Source organism: Gopherus flavomarginatus, chromosome 2 (assembly GCF_025201925.1).
Source record: "Gopherus flavomarginatus isolate rGopFla2 chromosome 2, rGopFla2.mat.asm, whole genome shotgun sequence".
Classification (NCBI taxonomy): Eukaryota; Metazoa; Chordata; order Testudines; family Testudinidae; genus Gopherus; species Gopherus flavomarginatus.
The window spans coordinates 105,019,313-105,037,906 of record NC_066618.1 but is presented as its reverse complement, the minus strand read 5'-3'; the positions used below and the strand labels follow the sequence as shown (position 1 = coordinate 105,037,906).

The 18,594-nt window shown below is 43.5% G+C and overlaps 1 protein-coding gene across 6 annotated transcripts in view; it reads left to right on the top strand.

Moving 5' to 3' along the window:
- Positions 1–18,594, top strand: part of TNS3 (tensin 3) — a 413,597-nt gene that overhangs the window by 383,304 nt on the left and 11,699 nt on the right. For all 6 annotated transcript variants that reach the window (XM_050937640.1, XM_050937639.1, XM_050937643.1 and 3 more), the window contains 6 exons: positions 4,592–4,763; positions 7,255–7,907; positions 8,604–8,690; positions 13,286–13,417; positions 16,506–16,601; positions 17,635–17,712. In XM_050937640.1, coding sequence (XP_050793597.1) covers positions 4,592–4,763; positions 7,255–7,907; positions 8,604–8,690; positions 13,286–13,417; positions 16,506–16,601; positions 17,635–17,712 — 1,218 coding nt within the window. The remainder of the gene's footprint in view (positions 1–4,591; positions 4,764–7,254; positions 7,908–8,603; positions 8,691–13,285; positions 13,418–16,505; positions 16,602–17,634; positions 17,713–18,594) is intronic.

Genomic DNA, 18,594 nt, shown 5'->3' with positions numbered 1-18,594 from the left:
GCTGAATTTGCACAGCCAGAGAGCAGGGCTACTAGAGAGGCCCAGCACAGGGCTGCAAGGATTAGGGATGCCTTGAGGGAGGAATTTGAGGCTGAAAACTAACAGTAATGTTTGGTGCCTTGCACGGGAGTGAAATGCAGTGGTTACAATGTTAGTAGGAATCTGTGTTTCCTAAGCTGATTTGCAGTGCCTGTTTCTTTCCTGGGCTAAGGTATCTTTAACTTTATGCAATAATAAAGACTGTTTTCAAAGCCAAAAATTCATTTATTGAAAAGAAAATTACTTTATTGAAAGAAACGCAACTTTTTTGGAATCTGAAAGGGCAAGGGGGTGAGGTAGGTAACTGTACAATCACAAATTTGCATGTGTCCTTCTGGAGTGCTGTGCAATGACTGCTGCACTTCAGGATGGCTATACTACATGGTGGTGGGGGTTGAGTGCAGAGCGTAAGGGTTGTAGTTCTCAGGGCTGGTTGGTGAACATACAGGTGTTGGAGGTGGTGGTAAGAACCCAGATGTTGGGGAAGAGGGATTGGAGCTGACATGGGGGCATAAGGGAAAGAGCTTTGGGACAAGGGGTGCAGGGGAGGCCGGGGGCAGTAGTGCTCTGCCTGCATGGCTACGAGCGCCTGGATAGAGTCAGCTTGGTGCTCCAGGATGCTTATCAGCCGCTCCGTTCTTTGCTTCCTGTGCGCTGCGTTTTCCTTGCGGATCCTGCTTTCCCTCTCCCTCCAGTCCTGCGCTTTTTGATTCTCTGTGAGAGATTGGTGCATCACTTCGTGCAGCATGTCATCTTTGCTTTTTCGCAGTCTCCGCCTGAGGTTTTGCAGTCTCTCAGCTGGTGATAACACGGATAGCCGAGATCTCAAGGTTGCATCTAAAAAGGCAAAATGCAACACTTAACAGAGACAGCATTGTTTATACCAGACAGAGTAATTCCCCCACACGTAAGGAGGGAACATACAGTCTTCACAATAGCATAATTTTCCCAAAGAGAGCACACATAACCCACGAGAGCCCCAAAATGGTGAGTAAGGGGGGCTGATTGTTTCAGGGCTGTACTATCCGCTGGGTTTCTGTGCGTTGGGGAGAGCCAACAGCTGCAGGGGGCACCTACACTGAACGCTATCCCAGCATTTTCCACAGGAGTTTATCCTGGAAGATATCTCGCTGCTGCGGGTCACTAGGGAAGCACGGGAGGGTCTTCTATTGCAATGCGGATTCCGCCTTGGCCCCTATGCAGCTTGCCTGTGTGTAGCAATGGTCCCCCCACCCTTCGCGGCACTGTGACACGGACACGTTAGCCTGAGTGGGACAAGGACCACAGTGGCTCTCCCAATAAACCTGCGCAAGCACATTGCCCACGCTCTGGCTGAGACTTTTGAAGAGATTACCAAGGCCGATTACCACGACGTGATAGACCACATCAATGCGCCATTCTGCATCTAAGGATGCATGCATGCAGCCCTAACCCTCCCTCCTCTCCTGAAAAAGTTCCATCATGAAAATAAAAGCCGCTTACTGGGAACCCGCTCCTCTGTTTGTCCTCCACCAAGTACCAGCTGCTGCGACTGGCTACCTTCCTCCTGGCTTGAGAAGAGACCTTGGCTGCATGCCTCCAGGGACTCCGGGATGTCTCCCCCCACCCCAGTACCCTCACTCTCACTTTCCTCCTCCTCCTCCCCCCGCCCACTCTGAAGTGTCCATGGTGACCTTTGGAGTGGAGGTGGGGTCACCCCCAAGTATCGTGTCCAGCTCTTTGTAGAAACGGCAGGTCGTGGGGGCAGCACCAGAGCGGCAGTTTCCCTCACGGGCTTTGCAGTAGGCACTCCGCAGCTCCTTCACTTTAACTCTGAACTGCAGCACGTCCCAGTCATGGCCCCTTTCCATCATGGCCCTTGATACCTGCCCAAAGGTATCATAATTCCTACAGCTGGAGCGCAGCTGGGACTGCACAGCTTCCTCCCCCCAAACACTGATGAGGTCCAGCAGCTCGCCATTGCTTCATGCTGGGGCTCGTTTGGCACGTGGAGGCATGGTCACCTGGAAAGATTCACTGATTGCACTCCACACCTGGCTGAGCAAACAGGAAGGATATTTTTCAAATTCCCGGGGAATTTAAAGGGCAAGTCAGACGGTTGGTCACCTGAGGCCAGGGCAGTAGAATTTGAACTGATGAGCAGAGTGGCTAGAACAGGCATTCTGGGATACCTCCGAATACCTCTGGAGGCCAATAACAGCACTTTTGGTGGCCATAATGGCGGGGCAGCACTGCATCAGCAGCGCTATAGTCTTTATTCCTCTTGCAGAGATGGAGTACAACCAGTGCTGTAGCCAAGGAGATACAGCACTGTATGTGCCTTGCCAGTGTGGACGGAGAGTGAGTTGCAGCGCTGTAAAGCCACCACCAGCGCTGCAACTCTCAAGTGTAGCCAAGCCCCCAGTACCTTTTTAAAGTATTTGCCTTGTGCCAGCCCTGTACAGCCTACAACAACCTAGGGAAAGGAAGGTGGGTAGCCTCCTTGGTCTAGATTAGACATTAAAGGTGTGATATTAGGCTCTAGCTCAAACTAATTAACACCTTCTAAATCTCTAATCAAGAAAAAGTCATTGTACTTTAGCATGTGCTAAAGGGCTTGAGTCCTTAGCCTTTAAAATCACAACCAAAACCTAGTTTAGAGAAGCCCCCGTTGATCTTGACCCAAGTCAGCATTTGAGGTTTGGTCCTGTGGTATTTTGACACTGCGAGCCTGATTTTGACCGTATTTACACCAATGTGAGCCCAGAATCAGGCCCTGCAACTCTACAGTAGATATAGATTCACATTCTCCAGGTTCTCTCTTTAAAATACGTCCTTTCTACAGTATTTCTTAGTTTACTTTGTAGGTCTGGGATAGTAGCAGGAAGTTGATTTTTTTTTCTAATTCTTCCCTCTGCAAGTTAAATTTGTGGTGGTTGACATATTACTACTCCCTACAGTATGTGTGCTATGTAAGGAATTTGAATAGTCTTCAGTTTAAGCATTGATTTGCCCGTGTTGTTATCTCCTGTATTTGTCTTAAAATACTTCACTCACTCCCTCTTCAAACTATATAACTGCCTGGCCCTCCTGTGAAGTGTAAAGGAAGGCCTCACTTTAGACTTGTTCTCCAATACAGCTCACTGTTCACAAAATCAGAAATGTTTGATATGGAAAAGACCCATTAGGTCATTTTAGCTATTCCCCAGAGCCAGTGCAGGGTTGTCCCTTACAATCTGCTTACTTGTGCTTTGTTCAGTCTTCTTTTAAATGTCTTAACTGAAGGGATAGTAATTACATCGCATTTCCATTGTAATCACCTTATTTAGGTTCCAGTCCTGCAAACACTGAGGTCAATGGAACTATTCATGTGCACAAAGTTATTCAATTGCTTAAGTGTTTGCAGGATCAGAGTGTAAGGCCTTATCTGCATGAGAAAATTGTACAGATTGAACTATGGGCTTGTCTACACACAGTTTTTGTACTGCTTTAAATGATAATGGTTTGCAACTGGCATAGTTAAAGCAGTACAGTGCCCTAGCATGGACACAGTTATACCATAGCTTATTCTTCTAAGGGAAGAGGAATAAACTGTCCCAGTTAAAAGCACTTGTATACCAGTTTAACCACATCCTCATTAGGAGTTGTACTGATTTTAATTATTTCAGTAACAGATCCCCCCCAGCTGATTTATTTAAAATCAGTACAAAAATGACGTAGACCAGATCTAAATCGGTTTAGGAACTGATTTTGGGGTTAGGGGGTTGGGGAGAGGTTTGTGCTGACCTAACTAAACTAGTCCAATCAAGACGTGTGTGCATCATGACGAAGGTCACACCTGAAGTCTGCAGCAGCACCAGCAACTAAGCCCAGATCACCCCTGTCCCACTTGAGTGTCTTTTTTAACCCCAACTTTGTTCTTTCTATTTCCATCTGAACAAATGAACAGCAAGGAGAATGATCAGCGCCTAAAATGCCAGAACAACAAGGCGTCCAGTGGCACCTTAAAGACTAACAGATTTATTTGGGCATAAGCTTTTCTGGGTAAAAAAAACGCACTTCTTCAGATGCCTGGAGTGAAAGTTACAGATGCATTTTGGTATAAATACCAAAGTGATAGGAAGCTTAGATATTCAGTGAGTGAAGGAATGGAGAATGGATTTTGTATGTGCTGAATCTAAGTGAAACTTGCTTACGCATCTCCCTATCCTGTGTCTTACATCTACCAAGCAGTGAGGAATGAGGGAAAGAATTTTAAATAGTCAATTTTATCTCTTCGCATCTTAAGAATTAGAGGACATACCCTGGAGAGTTAATCAATCAACTTGAGTAGTGAAGTTCTGTGCCCTCCACCCTCTCTCTCATTTGTTCATTTGATAGAAACTTATAACAGTGTTGTACCTTTAAATTTAATTAAATCAGGTCAACTTTTAAATAAAGGTAATAATAATAAAGTCTATTGCATGTTAAATGAAGAGGTTAGTAAATCTGTATGTTATTTTGCAATTTTTTAATGAAATCTGCACCGAGATATCAAAGAATTTGAGTTTGTGTTCCATTTCATTTACTACAGAATCTCGAAGTTACACGGAAGGCCTTAACCACTCGGTTGTGATGACTGACAGCACCATGGGCACCAATCCCGCTTTGCGGAGGACTGACATACAGACAGCTCCTTCGTGTCAGCGGCCTTTTGTATCTGCATGCGCCATTTCCAGTAACAGCCCCATCCCAACCGGAGAAAGGTGGGAACTTGCTGGGCTTTTTCTTCTACCTGGAAGTTTGGTTCCTATAAAATCAGTCTCCAACTGTGTCATTAGGCCTGTGTCCACACTGCAGAATGACCATGTTAGCACATTCATACTTTAGCTTTTATCCTCTATCAGACCAGCCAACTAGGATAAAGAACTGCCATATTCGAGTAGGAGGTTTTGGGGGACAGATGTGACTCAGGTTAGGGGGAACACTTGAGTAAGAACCCAAGGTAACTTTGCAGTGAAGATAAGTCATTGGAGAGTAATTACCTGATTTTCAGAAATGTTGAGTAAGTTCTTTGGTATATTATGTGCATGTTTTGAAGGAGTGTGTGTGGCTTTTAAAAATTTTAGAAGTAATTATAGAGGTGGTTTATCTGCCTGAGAATAACTTTTAGCTACCAAAGTACATAAAGAAATCACAATCTCTTTTAATTCTCTGCTTTGCTATCTGTCAGTGCAAGTTTGTACACACTTATCAGAGCGCTAACAGCTACCGATATTTTTTACTGAATTAGGGAAAATCCCGTAACCTTTCATATTGAAAACATATTGGTGCAGAACAAATAAACACTGTTTACAATGTGTATCATTCTATCAATTTAGCAAATATACTTCTAATAATTAAGATGTTTGGGGAAAACATTTTTGTGAGGGACAGAGCAAAAACAAGGATCTACAATTGATTTCCTTTTCAAGTGCCCAGTTGCCTCAGAAACCTCATTATCATTAATTATTTCTTGTTTTGTGATAGCATCTAAGGCCCAAATCAAGGAGCAGGGTATCATTGTGCTAGGAATAGTATAAGGACATAAAAGAGCTGATCCCTATCCCAAAGAGCATAGAATTTAAGTATAAAATGAGAGAGAACAGGTGGATACAACAAGCACACAGGGGAGAAGCTACAGCATAACAATGAGAAGATTATGAACAGCCCCAATAGCAGAGTTCACAGCACTCCAGCTGCCTAACCATCCCAAATAGGGTTTCCTGTTCCCAGACTCCTAGGTGGATAGCAACTATCTTCACCTGCACCCCCGTCCCTGCACTGTTTGATTATTATTGTTCTCACCTTCCACATCTCTGTGTGTCTAATTACCATCTCTATTCTTGGCTAGTTGGCTTCTTTTTCACAGTAGTTTTCAGAACTACCCTTCTGTTAGCTGATGCTAGCTGGCTGAAGTGTCAAGCTCTTAATAAGCATCCCGATGCTTTCGGTTTCTTTTCCCTTCTGCTGGTTTCCTTTAAAACCAGTGCATAGAGAGAGGATATTTCCAGCCTGAGAAGTCGTGAATCATATTTACAAATCTCCAGTAACACATCTTTGAAAAGCAGTCTGACAAAATGAGACTTGTCATTATAAAAAACCATAAATTGCAAATAGAGAGTTAAGACCTCAGCATCAGGCACTGCCAAGGCTGGTATTATGAAATCATTAGAAAATCAAATTGTAAGTCCCTCATTTTAAAGTTCATCTTGAAACTTTGTTCCTTTCTTTCTAATACTGCTTATTTCTTTTCAAAATACCCTGAGCTTTTCAGCTTTTTAATTGTCTTCATTTCTTTATTTCCATTCCTTGTGTTATTGTGCAGTTTCTGTGGCATGTGTAGATCTGGCATCCATTTCCACTGTGCCCTTTCAACTAAATTCCTTCTCTATGCTTTTAAGTTTTTAACTCAATTTTTTCCCCTTTGTTTATACAGTGCAGCCTTGTTCTCCCTTGCCAACCTAGCCCCACCCTTAACCCCCCTCTCTATTACAAGTACTTGTGAATATATTTTTCAGCTGTAGCTTCAGTAGTACAGTAGATTTTTAGAAGTGTGTGTTTGTGGTGGTGTGGAATAAACTGTCTTTGCCTTTCCAAACGCTTGTCATGGGGGAGAGATTGTGTTGGGGGGCGGGGGCAGGGGATCCCGCACATTGATATATAAAATTATTCAGACATGGAACAGTCCTGTGTTTAATGTTCAAACCTCTAGTTTCATAGGTAAAGCAAAACCTTGGAAAAAGTGTCTCTGGTGTTGCATGCTGCCTTCTATGTTCTGCACTATTTTCTTTGCCCTTCTTATATGCACTTACATTTCCCAATGAACCTTACTCCCCTCGTTTGTAATATGAATTATCTTACTGTTAAGTCACAGTTCTGGGAGTCCAGAGCATTGGATAATATTCCTGGCTCTATCACTGATTTATTGTGACACCTTGGGCAAGTCTCTGAACCACTGGTGTCTTAGTTTCCCTATCTGTCGAATGAGGATAATCACCCATACCTTACATGGCTGTGAGGCTCAATTAATTAAAGTGTCTTGAGACTACGTGTGTGGAAAGTGCTATAGAAGTGTCAGGTTTTGTTGTCTTGGTGAAGATGATTATTTATTGCTATTAAAGATTGTTGCTAAAAACTGGAATAAAGGCATTGTGCAATGAAATGTTTTTAAGGCATAAGGGAATGATTTGATGGTGACATTTTCTTTTTGAACAGCCCTTCTGCAACTGAATGCCACTGGGTAGAAAGCAACGCTAAGTCCACCGCTTCACCCCAGCTCACAGCAGGCCTACAGGGGAACATCAGGCCTACAGGAAATTACCTTGTGTCCTCAGAATTTTCAAGCCCCATTCAGGACAGCTCGCTCTTGTCCCATTTCCATTCCCCAGGATTGCAAGTCATCTCTTTGAACAGCCGAGAGGATTCGTCCTTAGACCAGCAACAAGAACCTGCTGCCCATCCCAGTGCCCGAGCCTACCTGAACTATGGTGGGACCAGCGTAAGCAGTAGCCCACCACTGGAGGAGAAACAATCTGTTTTCATGGCCAATACTAGCAGCTCTCCCAAAACTATGAGCTCACCACTGGCAAGTACAGCAGACAATGGCTTTTTGGCCCACAACTTGCTTACAATGGCCTCTAGACACAATAGCCAGAGCAGCACAATTCAACAGCACCATGGAATGAACCTGCACCCACAGCCACCTCTTCCAGAGAAGAAGAGGACTTCTGAAGGAGACCGTTCTTTTGGCTCCATCTCTCCTTCTTCAAGTGGCTTCTCCAGCCCTCATAGTGGGAGCACAATCAGCATTCCATTCCCAAATGTCCTTCCAGACTTTTCAAAAGTTTTAAGCACTTCTCCTTTGCCAGGTAGGTTTTATGCCGGGACGTATTTATAGTTAAACTGGCACTTTTATATGAGTGTGGGAACAGGGTGGGATGTTAGATACTTTATAAAATAGTGGATGTTCAATAGCGAATGAAGTGAATGTTTGTAGTAAGAGGAGACACTTCACTGATTTTAGATGTATTATTTCTAAAGACAAAACTCCACAGTGCTCTCTCTTTTTTGGGTGTGTCAGTCAAATGCAGCCCTCTTTCTGCTGCCAGCCCACAAGTAAGTGGTGACTGGGGCAATTCCTCTTAATAACGGCTGGCTTTGTCATGCATTCTTGCTAGGCTCATGGCAAGAATACTTTGAATGTGGCTGTTTGTCTTCTGGTCTGTGTTCAGACTTAGCTAGGCCTTACTGAGGAGCTGGATGTTTAATATAGCTTTATAACTCTGAGTTTTCATATTTTATAGCTTGTGAGAAATGGAACTTTAAATACACTGGTCAAAGTATCATGTGATATATGTTTTATTTCTCAGAGCAGCTTCAGAACTACCCCAGACTACTACTTTAATTATGGGGTTCCTCTCCCCCTACCTCCTGTGGTTGAACTCTGAATTCCCAAATAAATCAGCACCTCACTGTCCGAAGTGAGAGCTAACAGCAGGACATGCCCGTTGCTGTTATGGTGTATATTTTTTTTTTTTAATTTTCTTTTACCTTTTATTTAACAGAAAACCCAGGCGATAAACACGTGACCGTAAAATTTGTCCAGGATACATCCAAGTTCTGGTACAAGCCAGATATTTCAAGAGAACAAGGTATACCAAATATCATCTGCTGCGGGGTATTCAGCTGCAGAAGGGCTGTTCAGGAATGCTCTGTATAAATTTCTGGTGTCTGGAGTCTAGATTTCTTACACAGGCCATGTCTACATCTAAAATTTTGCAGCGCTGGTTGTTACAGCTGTATTAGTACAGCTGTATAGGGCCAGCGCTGCAGAGTGGCCACACTTACAGCAACCAGCGCTGCAAGTGGTGTTAGATGTGGCCACACTGCAGCGCTGTTGGGCGGCTTCAAGGGGTTTCGGGGAACGCGAGAGCAAACCGGGAAAGGAGACCAGCTTCGCCGCGGTTTGCTCTTGCGTTCCGCGAACCACCCTGCAAACCGCAGGGAAGGAGACCTGCTTGCTCGGGTTCGGGGAACGCGAGAGCAAACTGGGAAAGGAGACCAGCTTCGCCGCGGTTTGCTCTCGCGTTCCGCGAACCCCGAGCAAGCAGGTCTCCTTCCCTGCGGTTTGCAGGGTGGTTCTGGGAACGCGAGAGCAAACCGGGGAAGGAGACCAGCTTCGCCGCGGTTTGCTCTCGCGTTCCGCGAACCACCCTGCAAACCGCAGGGAAGGAGACCTGCTTGCTCGGCGGTTCGGGGAACGCGAGAGCAAACCGGGGAAGGAGACCAGCTTCGCCGCGGTTTGCTCTCGCGTTCCCCGAACAAGCAGGTCTCCTTCCCTGCGGTTTGCACGGTGGTTCGCGGAACGCGAGAGCAAACCGCGGCGAAGCTGGTCTCCTTCCCCGGTTTGCTCTCGCGTTCCCCGAACCGCCGAGCAAGCAGGTCTCCTTCCCTGCGGTTTGCACGGTGGTTCGCGGAACGCGAGAGCAAGCCGGGGAAGGAGACCAGCTTGATTACCAGAGGCTTCCTCAGGTATGCTGGGATACCTGCTTATTCCACGGAGGTCAAGAAAAGCGCTGGTAAGTGTCTATACTTGATTACCAGCGCTGGATCACCAGCGCTGGATCCTCTACACCCGAGACAAAACGGGAGTACGGCCAGCGCTGCAAACAGGGAGTTGCAGCGCTGGTGGTGCCCTGCAGATGTGTACACCTCCTAAGTTGCAGCGCTGTAACTCCCTCACCAGCGCTGCAACTTTCTGATGTAGACAAGCCCACAGAAATGTAAAAATAATTCTGGCCTTAGCAATAGGAGGACTTGAGGCCCTTCGGCAAAACACCCAGTTTAGTAGGAGGACTGAATTTGTAGGCTTGTTAAATAACCCTTGAGAAAGTGACAAAGAACTTTGGTTTTCATTTGGGCCAGATCTTCAGCCCCTCTGGAATGACCCACAGGGGTCATAATGGCAGCAGCTGAAGATTTTCCCTAGGGGAATTAAAGACTGGCATATCCAGCCCCTCCAGTCTCTTCTCCCTGGCACTAGGCAACTTTCCAGGGCATGCTGGAGGAATGCAGAGGGGAGGAAAGTACAATGTGCTCTGGTGATCCTGGCTAAGGGGATCGTTATTCACCAGTAGAAGTTATCCTAAGCCTCCTCTAACTTGCACTGACAGGACAATTTGACCTCCAGGATCTGGAGAGGCAGGGCAAAAAGCTACCTATAGTCTCCTCAGGTAACTGAGGGCTCATCTGACATGGAGTCAGCCCTATGTCTTTTAAGTGTATGTGAATTTAATGCTAACAGTTCAGAGAACTGTTACTGAAAACCAAATATAATGCAGATGAAGCTTCTCCCATGCAGATCTACCAAGATACCTCAGCCACTGCCTGCAGCTATTACAGCTGGTTTTCATAGCTAACTGCCAGTTGTCAATAGCTCTGTACTTCCTATGCTCATTCCACAAGTTACAGTTTTTAGTGCCTTAACTGTATCTCTGCTTAGTACAGTGGGGAGGGGAAATGGAAAGTATTTTCCCTGGGTATCAGCAGGATAGGGACATCTAAAAAATGATAAACTATTCAGAATAAGAAACGTCTCTGAATGTTGGCAGTCTGGAATTCTGCAACTCTTGTCCCAGGAGGTCTGTATTAATCCTTCATATAAATAAACTATAATCCTCTGGGGAGTATTGATATAAATATATATAATTTTTACATGCACGTGTATTCCCAAAAATACCCTCCACCTCACTTATGTCACTCTGAGACATAAGACCAGCCATGCTGGGTCAGACCAATGGTCCATCTAGCCCAGTAGCCTGTCTTCTGACAGTGGCCAGTGCCAGATGCTTCAGAGGAAATGAACAGAAAAGGGCAATTATCAATTGATCCATCTCCTGTTGTCTGGTCACAGCATCTGGCAGTCAGAGCCTTCACCTGAGTACATATAGATGCAGCACCCAGAGAATTATAATTTAGTGATGTTTAAGATTAATATAGGTTGCCTCAGACTGTTGCTACAGAATTTCAGGCTGCAGAACTTGGAGAAGTTTATAATTCTAACAGTTTATTATGTATTTGGATGTCCCTGAGTGGTTGTTCCCCAAAGAAAACTCCCATTTCCATTTTACAGTCACACACAGAGTTAAGGCAATATAATAATACATATATTACGTTCTCTCTTTCTCTCTTTGCAATAGCACTTACAGTGTGCTGTGTGCTTTACAAACAGCGGCTATATGAGAAGACAATCCGTGCATACATACAAATAAATTGTAACATTCAATTAGTATAGTCCTGTTTAATGGAATATGACAGCTCTATGACTGATCCAGATCAGGGCTGCATGTCAGATAGCAAAAATGAGGCTGTTGGAATCAGACATAATTTTTATAGTCAAAGTATAGTCTTCTCTGATTGGAAGGCCTCTAACATTGTCCCACTGAACCACAGTCAACATAGCCTTCAGCTATTGGCAAATGATGAATTGCTGGATCTGTCTAGTGCATACTTTCTGAGACTGTGAGGTTGTCTGCAGCTTCTTACAGTGCAGCTAAAAGCAGAAGCACAGGGGAAAAGAAGATAGTAAAAAACAGAAGATTTACACTTCTTGGGTTTAGGATTTACTAGTCCAGGACCCATTAGTGAATTGAATGTTCAAAGGATGACTTGACTTGTTGAGCCCAAAGAGGAAAGGAATAAAACTAACAGGCTGCTGCTTGTACAAGTTAAAAATATGTTTCCCAGCAGTTTAATATTCACTTTTGTCCATCCAATATAATCTCTCTTCCCCTTTTTAAAAATACCAACATTATGGGAGGTGTGGGTGGTTTTTTTCCTTTGACAGAGGGAGGAATCCTGTGACAGATGGAAACGGTGATTTAGTATGTAGTTAGAAGGATTAGGCAAACACTCTCTTGAATTGCAGTTTTGCATATTCACCATATTAGCCTCAACACATATTAGTGCAGTGATCTATTCATTTTCTCTCCTCTCCACCCACCTCCATGTTTACATCTTTTTATAGATGAGAAGTGCAGTAACTCCTCCGTTAACAATAAGTTTCTGAAAAATGTGACTTTACGTTCCTGGTTATGTTCCTGAAAAATGTGCCTTTAAGCGAAACGATGTTAAGCGAATCCAATTTCCCCATAAGAATTAATGTAAATAGGGGAGGTTAGATTCCAGGGAATTTTTTTTTTTTTTGCCAGACAAAAGGCATTATATACATTCTAAACAATTTTAAACAAGCAATTTAATACAGGTGTTGAACAGGCTGGCAGCCCCACATCAGCTCCCCTATGCCCCCTCCCACCCCCCGTGCCTCCTGCCCGCCAGCGGACCCTGCAGATCAACACCTTCCCCCACCCTCCACTTGGCTATCTTGTTGGTAGATGATGACAAATGTGTGCTTGTTGTTGGGGCTGTGTAGAAGTGAAAGCAGTGTTTTCTAGTCACGCTGACTATTGCAGCCATACTCCCAGTTACACTTTTTAACAAGCAAACAAAATAGCTTCAGGAATCAACTTTTACTCTTTGCCTAAAAGCACATGCATGCTGGGACAGAGCGTTGGAGAAGGAAGGTGCTGGCTTTTCTTTGATTGCAGGGAATTGTGAACATGTTAGTGCATGTTCAGTCCAGGTACAGTGTTTGCCAATTTGCCAGCCGCTGTTTGCTGAGTTGTCTCTGAATTGGTGTCTCAAAGGCAGAAAGAGAAGATGATTCTGTCTCTTAAAGGATGTTTTCCTGTAAAGCCTTTACCATTTTTGCAAATAGTTTTAATAGTAACATACTCTATATCAAGGTTTGAAATCAGTGTTGCCAGCCTGAAAGTGTGCCCCACCCCCGAAAAGAGATCTGTGGTTTTGATTCTGCCTGGTCTCTGCTACGTAATATTTGCCTGTCTCACATGTATATTATGGGGATCAGTTAATTTATGTGTATACAGTGCTTTAAACATGTAAAACACTGTGGGTGAGATTGTGAGCCCTTTAGGATACACATGTAGTAAGGTATTATTCAGTATGAGCAAGGGGTTCACAGTCTGGTGCTATCTGCACATTTTATAGATACCAAAATCATATCCAGAGTTAGGATCCAAGGTTTTTATTCTGTTCCAAGGCAGTGGGGAGGGAGACAAAAGAACCTGGCATTCTTTACTAGTGCTTTAAATGAGGATTTGGAACAGTACCTTTATATTTATTACTTGAACTGAAACACTTTTCTCAATCTCCGAATCCTTTCCAGCCATTGCCGTTCTGAAGGACAAGGAACCAGGGTCGTTCATTGTTCGAGACAGCCATTCTTTCAGGGGAGCCTATGGCCTGGCAATGAAAGTTGCTACACCTCCTCCTTCAGTGCTGCAGTTAAACAAGAAAGGTACTGTATGACTCCCATCTTTACTTTGTCGCATAGCCCTCGTCCAGACTAACCCGCGGCATCGGCGGGTTAAAATCGATTGCTCGGGGATCGATATATCGCGTCTAGTCTGGACGCGGTGTATCGATCCCCGAGCGCGCTTACATCGATTCCGGAACTCCATCAATCCGAACGGAGTTCCGGAATCGACGCGGAGAGCCGCGGACATCGATGCCGCGCCGTCCAGACTGGTGAGTACCTCGATTTTAGAAATTCGACTTCAGCTACGTTATTCACGTAGCTGAAGTTGCGTATCTAAAATCGATTTTAATTCCTAGTCTGGACGTGGCCATAGAGTGTACAAGACCTAACTACTATATAGAATTCAGAGAAATCCCCTCACCTCCATAATTTTCAAGAGGTGCAATTCTGAGTCGATCAAATCGGAAGTCTCAATTTGGATTCCTTGCAGTGTGAATAAGAATTTCTCCCAGTGGGATTGTGGAACATGTTTGTGTCGTACTTGGTAGTTTCATACACAGGTTTGTAATTATATACACAGCTTGGATGTGCATGTACTGTACAATGTTGTCAGAACAGGAATCCAGCACCAACTCACTATCTGAGCCTCCTCGGTTATTAGAAGTCTGGTTTTGATCTAAGGCTCAGTGTGATGCCAAATACCACCATGCACAACTTTTGCCTTGATGGAAGATGGAACTTTTTTGGCCTGGGAATTTGTTTTGAGACAACAGTACATCAGAAATAAATCTGAGAAAAATTAGCGTAGCTAAACAAGAAGCAGTGTGGCAGATGTGTTCCCTCAGGCTCCTGTACTGTAACATATAACTTATATCCGTCAGTCCTGACGGGAAAAATGAAAAGAGCATATGGAATGCATCAAGCAGCGTATGGAAACTCAGGAGGCAGTGTCTAAGACGTGTTCTTGGCTCTGATCATGCCTACTGACCTCCTTGCTGCTACTTTTCTATTTCAGAACCCTTTGTATCTATCGATAAATGTTGCCCAGGGAGGTAAAGAACTGCAGGAAATTAGATTGACTGAAAAACATTAGCTGTTAATGTCTGTTTGGGGCGTTTCTGTCCTTTGTTCCTTCATCCAATTATTTCAAGTGCACTTTTGGTCTGGTGCTTGGATTTCATTATTCCAGATTTAAAAGGAGCATAGGAACATAGGAATTGCCTCACTGGATCAGATCGAAGGCCTGTATAGTTCAATATCCTGCCTCTGATAATGACAGTACCAGATGCTTCGGAACAAGGTATAAGAACCCTGGAGTGGAATAGACAGATGTGGGATAATGTTTTCCCCACATTCATGCTGATCTTTAATAATTAGAGGTTGGCACATATCCTGAAATATGAGGTTTAATATACCTTTCAAAATTTTATCATTAATATAACTCTGATAGACACATTTTTAAAAATCCTTTTTTTAAAAACGTGTCTAAGTTCTTGGCCTCAACAGCTTCCTATGGCAATGAGTCTAATTACATGATGGATAAAATTTATTTTCTTTTCTAAGTTTTGGATTTGCCACATTTTAATTTAATTCAAAGTCGCCTTCTTCTTATGTTTGAGTCAGGAAGAACAGTATTTCTTGATCTACCTTCTCAATAGTCTTCAGTTTTTTATTCACTTCCATAACATCACCACTTATTCATCTTGTTACTAAAAGAAACAATCCCAATCTTTTCAGTTTCTCTTCCTTGTAATTTTTTCCAGGCCTTTGATTATTCTTGTTACCCTTCTCTGACCCCCTCTAATTCTGTGAGATGGGGTAATCAGGACTGCACATAGCATTCCAGATGAAGCCACACCATTGATTTATATAGCAACATTATAACATTCTCCATATTATTCTCTATTCCATTAATTATGTATCCTAATACCTTGTTTGCTTTGGTGACCCCATTGAGCTGCACACTGAGTAGTGGTCTCCATTGTCTACAATGACACCTAAATCCCTTACTTGAGTTGATACAGTTACTTTAGAACCCTGTAAGCCATATGGAGTTTCCCTCCAATTTACACTTTCTGTTTATTGACATTGAACTCCATTTACCATCGTGTTACCTGTTCACCTAGCTTGTTTAGTTCCTCATAGTCCTCTCCAATCCTGACTAACCTAAATAACCTTGTGTCGTCTGAAACCTCACTACTGCTCCTCCTTTCCTAGATCTTTAATAAATATGTGAAACAATACAAGACTTAGTACAGAACCTTGAGACACCCTCTGCTGTTAACCTTTTGTCTTGAGGAAAATTTACCTTTATTCCTCTTTGTTTTCTGTCACCTAACAGCAGCTTAACAGCCACATTGGTCTTGACTGTGCTAGACACTGAAGCTCCACTGGTGATCGCAAAACTGAGAACTCTAATGAAAGCTGGCTGTGGGTATTTTAGCCATCATGTTGTCTAACTTGAACCTGAGAAGTCCTACATGATGTGGTAGTTCAAATACCGGTGGCCACTGGCAACTTGTCTACCGTAGCTAAGTTGCTAACACCGGTTGAGCTGCACCAATGGTACCAATAGTGGGAAACTTTAAAAAGCTTGTTGTAGACAGAACCAATGGATCTGTCTCCTGCTCTTACATAAACTGGAGTTGCCAGCTCTTGTCATTAGTGAGTACATCAGAATTTCTGACCTTGTTTCTTCCATATTTCCTTTTCATAGCTGCTATTGCTTTTTTTGTCTTGACTTGATTTCCAGACCCACCTATTTCTTCCCTTACTTTCGGGAGAAAAAGAAACAACTAGCTGGGTTTTTTTGACCTAGTGGTTCCTATAAAATGTTGGGACACATCCTGGATGTTTTGGACACTGGTACCCATCTAGGTGTCAATTGGAGGCAGAGTTCTTACACGCCAGAAGTGATTATCTGTAGATAACGTGCTATATGGTGCCTGTTTCATTGTGGATGGTGATACAGCAGTAGAATAGCTAGTGCACTGTCTGAATGCTATGTATTGAGCATTCACTTGTTCTAGGGAAGGCAGCTATCATAAACACCTTCTAATTTGTGACCCCCTCCCCCATCTCTTATTCATTGGCTTACTTCGTGTGTTTGTTTTTCTTTTTTCCACAGCTGGGGATTTGTCAAATGAGCTTGTCAGGCATTTTCTGATTGAATGCACCCATAAAGGAGTGCGATTGAAAGGATGTCCAAATGAGCCATATTTTGGTAAGTGCTGTACATCAACAGGACATGAAAAATGAGGATATTTTACATACAGCCAGACTGCTTCATAGCATAGAATGGAATGGAACATGAGAGGAAATGTCACACAAAGATTGTGAGATGGTTTCTGCAGGAACCTATTCTAGTATTGTCATGATAATGGCCTTCTATATCAATCTATATGACCATATAGAAAAAAAGCACATTGTAGTAGAGGACATTCCAGCTAGAGCAGAGGTGGGCAAACTACGGCCTGTGGGCCACATCTGGCCCGCGGGACCCTCCTGCCCAGCCCCTGAGTTCCTGGCCTGGGAGGCTAACCCGTGGCCCCATCCCTGCTGTTCCCGCTCCCCGCAGCCTCAGCTCACTGCACCGCTGGCGCGATGCTCTGGGCAGCAGGGCTGCAGAGCCACGGCCTGAGCCGGTGCTCTGTGCTACGTGGTGGCATGGCTGGCTTCAGCTGGGCAGCACAGCTGCCTGTCCCGGTGCTCTGGGCATGATTTAACTTGGGATACCATGCAGATGGCCTCACCTCAGGAGGTGGGAAATTCCTCTGGCTGTTCTTTTTACCAGTAAAACACAAATTGACTTGACTGCCTAGTGGTTAAAGCAGGGGACCAGAAGTTAGGACTCTTGAGTTATTTTCCCAGCTTTTCCACTGCCTACGGTGTGACGTTGGGCAGATTGCTTAGCTTATCTGTTCTTACCTGCCTCTTATGAGTGTTGAGACTTAATAAGGTAATATTTGTAAAGCACATTATCATTGTCATCTTTCTCTTTAAAGTAAACTAGTATTTAATAAGTGGGGGGGGGACTTCAGTTCATGTAAAAGGAGTTAGACACAAGAAATGATGAGAAGATGGATTTTTAAAAAGTTACCAAAAAAGGGGGTTGTTAACGTGTCTTAGGAGCCAAAGGGAAAAATGTTTTTAAGGGTTTTCTTGAGCCTGTAAACTATTGAAAAGCAAACATACCTTGTAAGCATTCTTTTTTTGCACAAAAAGTAATCTTGCCTGTCTTGTTCTTTTAACCACAGGGAGTTTGACAGCTTTGGTGTATCAACATTCCATTACTCCTCTGGCATTACCCTGCAAACTACTTATCCCAGACAGAGGTATGCTAGTCAAAATTCAAAATAAAAGTGATATGCAACCAGGGATCCACTTCAAAATAGCAATATCTGAAGGCAGGTGAACATGTCAAGGTAAAGATCAGAACAAGAATGCATAGGAAAGAATGTCAGACAGTTGTTGCCAAGCAGCTTTTGTCCAAGCTGCAGTTCAGAACTGATTAGTACTGTGATGTCCCAGTAATAAGCATATATAACTCATGGTGATTAGCACTGCAATCCAATATTTTTAAAAAAATGTATTTTGCAGATTTGACATCACACCCAGGTATAGTTAGATTCAACCAATCTTTACTCAAGCATAGGTAGCAAGAGTTCTCTAAGGGGGGGAAAGTAGGATTTTTAAGAAAGCAGATACTTTAGAGTGTAGTTGAGGGAAAGAAACAGCAGTTTATGCAGGTCTGAATATTGCAATAAATAAATACTGAAAAGCACGAGGATTATGGGACTATAATTCTATTTTGGGTTGCAGTGACTCCATAAACTTGTCAAACACATCAAGAAAAAGCTTCTGTGTATTTTTGGCCATAATTCAGTTGTCTGTTTATTCTCCCCTATAAAGTAAACACCAGATGTATTACTGAACTGTTAAACATTCTTGCGGTTTTCCATTGAACTCCTAAACTTTTCTATTCCTAAAGGCTGTATGTCTGTACTCTAACATAGCATTCGAAATATGTAAGTCCATGAAATATCGGAATGGAGACATTTAATCACAATAACATACCGCGGAAGAATGTGGATCAGAGATCTGTCTTTAGATATATGGATAGAAAAACCACTGTGATGGGTGCGCTCGCGCCACCTTTCCTTGTCAGATAAAATCGGAATTTCCTTTGCTTCTAGCAGAAAGTTCAGGGTTGAAAC